This window comes from Protomyctophum bolini (assembly GCF_963924005.1).
Source record: "Protomyctophum bolini genome assembly, chromosome: 8".
Lineage (NCBI taxonomy): Eukaryota > Metazoa > Chordata > Actinopteri > Myctophiformes > Myctophidae > Protomyctophum > Protomyctophum bolini.
In genome coordinates, this window is record NC_137869.1 from 29,801,639 (window position 1) to 29,810,546 (window position 8,908).

General features: G+C 39.5%; 1 protein-coding gene across 1 annotated transcript; it reads left to right on the plus strand.

The window, feature by feature from the left end:
* The first annotated feature begins 232 nt into the window (after positions 1 to 232).
* LOC308319804 (Rieske domain-containing protein) lies at positions 233 to 7,485 on the plus strand. The gene is made up of 3 exons (XM_080769991.1): positions 233 to 671; positions 1,110 to 1,225; positions 6,200 to 7,485. Exons 1-3 carry the CDS (start codon positions 482 to 484, stop codon positions 6,305 to 6,307), a joined length of 414 nt encoding a protein of 137 aa, XP_080626117.1. The 5' UTR covers positions 233 to 481; the 3' UTR covers positions 6,308 to 7,485.
* The last annotated feature ends 1,423 nt before the right edge of the window (positions 7,486 to 8,908 follow it).

Here is an 8,908-nt window from a genome sequence, read left to right on the forward strand (position 1 = left end):
TAACATTTGGCGCATCAGTGTAAGAACCTTCTATTTTGCATTTGTACATGTTCAGAGCCCTCTAAGGCCTCAGCTGGTGTCCGTCCTCCCCCTCAGGCAAATTAAGCCTAAATCTTAGGCTATGAAAATGCCACATTTGAATTACAAAATTAAAGCAAAGGAGCTGTAGCGCAGTAGCAGCAAACGACATCATCGCCACTTCACCAGTGTTGACACTTGACAGGGGGCTGGGACTGGGAGGAAGCGATAGATAGTCGGCCACATACCGGAATAAACGGGATATGATATGATATGGTCAGGCAGCGTAATTCTCGACTACGGCCGGTGTACCCTAGCTCCCAGGGTCGTGGATAAATGGATGTTATGGAATAATAAATAACAGAACAAAGCCAAGTCCGCCTGAGTCCAGTCGCGCCAGTGGGGAATGCGGACTATATAACGAGTAGGACAAATCAGAAAGCAGTTTATTTCGCCGTTATTTATGGCTTCTGACTCGGCGAATAAAGAGGGAGACGTGGGAAGCGTGTCGTGGAGGCTCATTGGCCCAGCCTCGGAGCTTTCTAAGAAGCAATGCCGGCTGATGTACTGTTCTCTCGGCTATGACTCGGACGTTTGCCTGTTCTACGTAAAGGGAGAATTCTTTGCCATGGATGCTCGTTGCGCTCACGCCGGTAAACTATAGCTGCTAAACCAGATAAAAACCACGCAATCACTCAGAATTAACCCTTTGGTGAAGCGATATATCCATGTACATATATGACATTATTCGAAACGATTGCGGATGAGTAAATCCATTCCTTGTTTAATTACTGATTATTGTTTACTGTTAGGCCAGACATGCTAGTGACTGAGGCTGTGAGCCTGAGCCAGACTTCGTGGCAAACAAAAGCAGCGTCCATCATGTATAGGGTTATTGTAGGCTATGATCCATGCCCTCCGCCCAGGCCGCCAAACTGTCATGACCTATAAATTGTCTGTTTTCCATCTACCGGTAGTTAACTTAAGTGTAAAGTTGCTAGAGCCTATACACAAACCTCCCTCTCATCATCCCCTGGCCTCACCCTAAAACTAAACAAACACCAATAATGTGAATTTCCTGTGTCTGCCAGGTGGACCCCTTTGTCAAGGTGAGATTGAGGAGGCTGACAGTGTCCTGCAGGTCATCTGTCCCTGGCATGATTATGACTTTGATCTCAGGACTGGGAGTTCAGGTACCGGGCTACAGGTCAGTCCAGCACGCCAATGAATAGCCTATGCATATTAATGCCAGGGCATGCCTTTTCCAGGCATGCTCCTCTTAATTCAGTCAAAGTAATTTACATTAAAATTTGTTTGATCAGGAAAAATGCATTTGGTGGAATAGTAGCCTATAAATAAAATAAAATCCACGTGGGATGGGAGAATTGTGTAAGATGATTTTCACTGTTGTCCAATCAATGCAAAATAAGTAAGCTTCTTTTTTTTTGATTTGATTTATTTAGAAAAGCAATCATAATACAACATTATAATCAGCGATTCAAGGATTACACAGTAGTAGTAGTCCAAAGACTTATTTCCACTGGGGTCCTCTCACACTGAACGGAACAATACTTTAAAATACATCACAAATACATAACAGTACATATACATTACATACACAACACAACAACTATGTCCCTAAGATGACCCTTTATAGGGGAACCTTTTCCAGTAGCCATTTTTTTGTCTTCTGTTTAAATGTCCTCAAATTGGATGTCAGTTTAACACTGGATTCCAGGCTATTCCACTGTGTGGCTCCTATATAAATGAATGAGCCTTTGCCCACTTTACTTTTAAAAGCAGGGAGCACCACATCTGCAATACTGGCTCTGGTGAAATGGTTGTGTACCTCGTTTACCTGCCTGAAACATGTTCTTAAAACTTCTGGGACCTCTCCGTATTTAATTTTATAGACCATGTTTAGTCTATCCATTGTAACCTTTTATTCTACTGGGAGCCAGTTCAGCTCTCTGAACTGGTTCCTTCCTATATGGGTTCTGGGTTCCATCCCTAGTATAACCCTGATCAGTCTATTTTGAGCTGACTGTAGCTTTGTTTTAAAAGACTTAATCAAGCCCTCGAACCACGATGTACACACAAAATCAAAGTGGCACAGGATAAGGGAGTTGGCCACCACTAATTTTGTCTCCCTGGCCTATCCATGTATCTTGCTGTTCGAGCTAGAAAGCTTAGTCAGTCCGGAGACCTTGTTTAGCACCTTGCTGGCCATACTTCGGCCGTCTGTTACCCTCTAAAATACAACCCAGGTATTTCACTGATGATTTTGCTGCTATGTATTCCTGTACTTCCTCCTAATTAGATTTTCGAGCCAAACAGAATTGATTCTGTCTTCCCTGAGTGTAAAGATAACTTGTGACAAGGGGCCATAAAATAAAAAACTATTAAATAAAGTTTGTTATTCAAAACCTTTTAATATATGCAATTAATACAACATTGAACATTTCTCTTAAATTAGTATAATAATAATAAACTTTATTTATATAGCACCTTTCTTGTCATAAAATGCAACGCAAAGTGCTTTACAGGGCAGAAGAAGATAAACACAAACGTAAAATAACAGTTAAGCAAGCAAAACACAGTAGCCTTAAGACAATAAAAAACAATAGCAAGAGCATAAAACAACAATAAAGCAATAGCAAAGATAAAAAAAACCCAGCAGTAAAACAGGCAAGGCAGTAAGAGCAAACGGGTTTAAAAACTCAACTAAAGGCAAGAGTAAAGAGGTGGGTCTTGAGCTGTGCTTTGAATATGGCTACGGAGGGTGCCTGTCTAAGCTGTAATGGGAGTTTATTCCAGGCTGTTGGGCCATAGAAGCAGAAAGTTGCCTCACCGTATCTTTTAGTTGCCATCCCATTAGGCACCTCAAGCAGGCCAGCAGTGGAGGACCTGAGGGGACGGCCGTGAATCAATGTTTTTGCATCGTCCAAGGATAGATACCTCATACCGGTATGCTCTAATCATGCGTGCAATGTTTCTAAGATGAAAGAATGCGGTCTTGCCGTCTTGGTAACCTAATATGTGCATTAGAATTCAGTTTAGAGTCAATAATAATCCCCAGTTATTACTTATAGTCAAGTTACCAAAACGGTGTAAATTTGCTTTGATATAACAGTCATTATGCCTGAGATGTGTGAATGTTACTTTGATATATTTTTTTTATGTAAATGAATGCTTTCCACTTTCCCCATGAGGCTTCCCAACTTCACAGCCAGGCGTAAATGATGGATGTTAATAGATTTAAGGTTATATAGATAACGCTGGTGGGCCAACATACCCACTTGCTCATCTTACCCCATTCTCCCTTTATTTATATTTTTCCCATTGGAAAATCAGTTGTGCAAAGCATAAATCTGGTTTGTTCACGGTGCACCCTCATCATATTTGTAACTGTATAGTCTAAAGCCCTAACCACACCAAAGGGTCAAGGCGGTTTTACCGTTGTCCCTGCGGTGTGATGTGTCTTGTTGCATATTGACCCTAGTTATTCAACGCATGGAATGCAATGGCCCAAACCACACCAAAGGGTCGACACGTTTGGACCCAAGGAGTTGCATGGTGACCCTTTGGTGTGGTTAGGGCTGTCACGGACGATTTGCTTGTCCTTCCAGTTACACCTGCAGTTTACAGTAACCTGTGCACTCTTGCTGTTGTGTACAATTCAGCTTAGCTCTGTGAATTGACATGGCATGAGAAGTGGACATTTATGTTTCGTTACAGCATGGCCTTGTTCTAGTCTGTTATGATCACAATCTGCATGAGTTATTTACTTGTGTCTTATTTACTTTGCCTTCTCTGTCCTTGTACTGTACTTCCTGTGTGGTTTCTCCCTGTGATAGTCAGCTGTTTCTTGTCTTGTAGTCTTTGCCCACCATGTGCTTTTGTTTACACCAGTGGTGGAAAGTAACCAAGTAGACTACTGTACACCGTACCGTACTTAAACAATTATGAGTTTCCTATGTTGAATACTTTTGTACTTCTACATCACTACATTTCAGAGGGGAAAATATTGTACTTTTACGCTACAATTATTTAAAAACTTTAGTGACTACGGTAGTTACTTTGTAGATTTTAATTATTATTACAAAAATCATTAACCACTTCATCCCTTGGCTATGTGAAAATAGACATTCTATGAGCTCACAGTGCGTCACGTGTTGTGAGCTTGTACATCTCCTTTTTTTTTTTAAAGACTGGAATACGTTTTGAACGATTTTGAAATGGGACATTCTGCATATTGAGTAGTACTTTTGTATTTCCTACATTATGATATTGATTATTTTACTAAATACGAGTACTTCCACCACTGGTTTACACCAGTGGTTTACACCAGTGTGTCCTCACATCTTGATCCGCCCCCTCAACTATGTCATGTGTTATACCTTTGATTGTGCATTGTATTTCACCTGTGTCTTCTTAGCTTGTGTACATAATTCCTGCCCGCTGGTTAGTCTGTGACCAATGGTCTGTTTCTGTTACTATGAGTAATCCTGCTGTGCATGTGACTGTACTGTGGTGGTGCAGCCTGAGGTTATCCTGTATATCCTGATGTAGCTTGACTGAGTTTTTCTGTATTCTGTGTGACTGGAAAAGTGAACTTGTTTTGACCCCTGAAAACAGTGTATGCCTACTTTGTCCTGCACTTGGGCCCTGCTTAAAACCCCTAGCAATTGTTCCAAAAGTGGAGAAAAACACATTCTCATTTCTTTTTCAGTTCTGTGGATGAATCGGTTCATTTGTATAGCTGAAATAAGAGATTGGCTATACAGGAGCTGCACGTTCCAATATCTCACTGTTTTTTCATCATATTTCCTCTGTGTTAGTTTTATTAGTTTTATCCTATAGTTTTATCCTATAGTTTTATCCTATAGTTTTATCCTATAGTTTTATTATTAGAGTTTTATTAGAGTTTTATGCTATAGTTTTATCCTATAGTTTTATCCTATAGTTTTATAAGAGTTTTATCCTAGAGTTTTATAAGAGTTTTATCCTAGAGTTTTATAAGAGTTTTATCCTAGAGTTTTATTAGAGTTTTATCCTAGAGTTTTATTAGTTTTATCCTATAGTTTTATAAGAGTTTTATCCTAGAGTTTTATTAGTTTTATCCTATAGTTTTATAAGAGTTTTATCCTATTTTATTAGAGTTTTATCCTATAGTTTTATCCTATAGTTTTATTAGAGTTTTATCCTATAGTTTTATCCTTTATTAGAGTTTATAGGATAAAACTCTAATAAAACTATAGGATAAAACTCTAATAAAACTCTTTCACAACATTTCACAAAATATTCAGAGAATATTGGTGATATTATATGTCAAAATATTTCTACTTTTGCACATTTTACAGAACACTCAAATTAAATAAACTCAATCACAACATCAGTTCAGTCAAGAACACTCATGTTAAAGTAGATTTAACCATTTATTGCAACAAATGTTCAGTTAAACTTAATGGTTAAACTTAAAGTGTTAATGTTCTCTCAAATTTGCTAAGCAGCATGCTAAGCAAAATCAGGGAACGGTAAAATCAAACCCCCCCCCATGGGTATACAAGAGCAGGCCCATAGCAAGACATTAAATCAGATTAACTTGAGTCATGCAAACTTGAATACATTTTAACATTAAAGCCATAGAACATTGAATCACTTTAGGGCGATCTGCAACATTGAGTTCCAGTTTAGAACATTTTTCAGTCATGCATTCACACATGAATTTCAGTTCAACATCCAGGACCGCCTTGATGCGGACCGCCTTGATGCGTAAATGAGGTGTGATTGGTGTGTAGAAAAGAGTGGCTGAAAGCAAACAGCAGACTGACAGCTGATTACAACTGAGCTTCTGCGACTCCCGTGCCCTGCATGAACAACACTATGTTTCATTTCGGTTTTCAAAGCTTCTATTTAATAAAAAACAAGGGAAGATAAATAGTTCATTAACCACAGTACAGTCACTAACAACTGTAATAAAACATAGTCCAGTTCAGGGTTTTATTTTATTTTGAATTATAGTCTACACTTCCAGAAAGAAAACTCCTGCATAAATGTGTTCTTTAAAACATGTGGTGCCACATGAGTGCTCAGTTGTACTCAGTACTTACATCTAAAGCAAGGTGTTGCGTTTCCTTTCTATTTTAATAGCTGTTACTTTTTGTTTTGTCTGTTATAGCAACAAGTGTACGAAGTCAAGCTGGAGGATGACACTGTGTTTGTGAAGCACAGCAGTCCTCTCTCCTTACAGCCTTTCCCTGTGGCCAAGAAGAACTGGACAGTCTGAATGGGCCCCTCTGATTCTCAAGCCGTTCACGGGACCATCAATCCCCTTTTCATGGAGCCTCACCGCCTGTAGAGAACCCACTTTGGCTATTTTGAGACATTCCATAAGCGCTATCTATCATTTTCACAGACCCTTTCCACTTGGCTCATCTGGCGATGCTGTATTCTCAGGTCACTATTAGGAGTATCGTCTGAAGAGGACATGACGGCATTAAATTGTTTCTAGTCCCACCCACCCCCCTCTTGAAATACTGGGTAGAAAGCCATCGACATCACCACAAAAAGCTCAGAATCCTTGCTGTTGATCTTACACATCAGACAGACAGTATAAATTATGTGTTTGCCTCTGTCCACACTCCGTATTGCAGAATCAGGCAGAACTCAATGGATATTATAAATTAAGGAAGGTTGATATATTGGGTTTTAAACATTTCCAAATTTGTATTCTACTGTATTCATGTGAACTCAATGTTTTATTGAAGACTTATTTATGCAATCGTTCTACATCTAAATGTATCACTGACAACTTCACTTGACGAAAGAAAGTTCCTGACCGTCCCATTCAAAATTATTTTAATATTATTACTTTAATTTATATACCGTTGGTGTTGTTTCATTTTGGATGACGATTAGCTGGTATTATTTTCAACAACCACGCCACAGTCACAACTTCCCTTTTTACCTGCACAATTTCTGGTTCCTCAATGCAATAGATTTTTCTCAGCGGTTGATGTTTTATGACAGAAACCTCAACAAGATTTCCATGAAGGAGGCCTGTGGGGATGTGTCCATAGAAGCCATCCAAGGGTGCATTAGACATACCTGGTCATGTTTCCTGTATTACCTGGCCAGGGAAAACAGCCCTTGTGATGTGGCTGAACTTTTGTTTGGCCGGATCCAGACTAGAGAAAAGACGTAAGACGATGATGCTGACTAATTCGATTTGGAATGGAGCTCAGCTATAGTCCATACACTCGGATGCGCGTGCCGTGGACCGTGACTGAATGTTCCAGCAGCTAGTGAAATTAGCTTCAAACATGCTTGCACATGCTCACTCACTCTCACACACACACACACACACACACACACACACACACACACACACACACACACACACACACACACACACACACACACACACACACTTGTTGTCAGGTGAAATTAAATAAAACAAGTTAATTTGAACTTATTGACACTCATGCTTGATTTTTATTGTGACTTTCTTCAACAATGAGTAGAATTTGACTGTACTGGTTGTGCCAATTACACGGACCTACACCTGGTCTCCTGTGGCCCTGGACTCCATTCACATCCCTACCAGCCTCAACCTGGGCTTCCTACAGCAGGTCTAGACCCACACCTGGTCTGCTGGACCTACACCTGGTCTGCTGGATCTACACCTGGTCAAGTGACCTGAAATGTACACCTGTAAACGTTGAACTCCTTCCAAATGAAAAATGACTCAGAGTGTTAATTTGGTGTGGACTGGCCTTAACTCTGAGAGTGTTAACCCATTCTGACCTGAGATCAGATTCGATAAAATGTCTTCTACATCCTGACAGTTTTCTGAAAAAGCCTATGTTTCTATTTTAGTCGTTCTTGGATTTTTCAAAAATAACAGACCTACAAGCTCGTACTATGAGCTTGTAGATCTGCTATTTTTCAATAGCTAAAGCATAACATAATGCTGACACCAAAATGGGTTAATTTGTTCTAGGACAAAAAATGTCGCTCGACTGCCCTTTTAAACTAAATGAAAACTAAAACTAGGCTATGATGACTAAATCATATACTGACAATTTTATCGACAAATAATATCTGGTTGTTCCAAATTTCTCAGTTTATATATTCAACAAATATAACCAAATGCACCCTTACGGGTCTGTATCTCTGAGTGTAACACATGGAACCAAATAGACCCTTACGGGTCTGTAACTCAGAGTGTAACACATGGAACCAAATGGACCCTTACAAGTCTGTAACTCAGAGTGTAACACATGGAACCAAACGGACCCTTACATCTGTAACCAGACATCATCCAATAATGTTTACATTTCTATGTGCAACAAAACAGGTGATAATCAACTGCATTTGAATGAAATAAATCAATATATATAATATAATACATATCTTTCTTGAACGATGCGTTCTGTGATGTCAGAGCCTCGGCATCATTTACCAAATGGAGCCAATTAAATATAATTAATTATCGGCAATCTGTTTAGTTCTGTATGCATGCCTGCATGGTCTCACCTGTGTAGCTGTTTGGGTGTGTGTGTCACTGTGTGTGTGTGTGTGTGTGTAACCCTGAAAGTGAGATTACAGGTTCTACCTTCTAAACTTAATCTCTCCATCTGGTTTCCAGGCAATCATGCTCCTCACTGTATCCATCATGGCCATGAACAAATAGCTGAAACCATGTCCCACATCTTAAATGGTTGCCATGTTTACAGGGGCCTTTACATATATGTAGGCATGACAGAATAGTGGATTTGATATCGAAAGACATCTCTTCCATTTTCAGGTCCTCCATCATGCTTTATAAGCATTCTACTGTGAAGCCAAGGATGTTTAACCTGTGTAATGATGACTCTGTGTTCTC

Bases quoted from the DNA above. Each gene is read 5' to 3' on its own strand.
- LOC308319804 (XM_080769991.1), top strand. From the start codon at position 482: ATGGCTTCTGACTCGGCGAATAAAGAGGGAGACGTGGGAAGCGTGTCG. The intron at 672-1,109 runs GTAAACTATAGC...TGTGTCTGCCAG, and splicing joins TGCTCGTTGCGCTCACGCCG to GTGGACCCCTTTGTCAAGGT. The intron at 1,226-6,199 runs GTCAGTCCAGCA...TGTCTGTTATAG, and splicing joins GTTCAGGTACCGGGCTACAG to CAACAAGTGTACGAAGTCAA.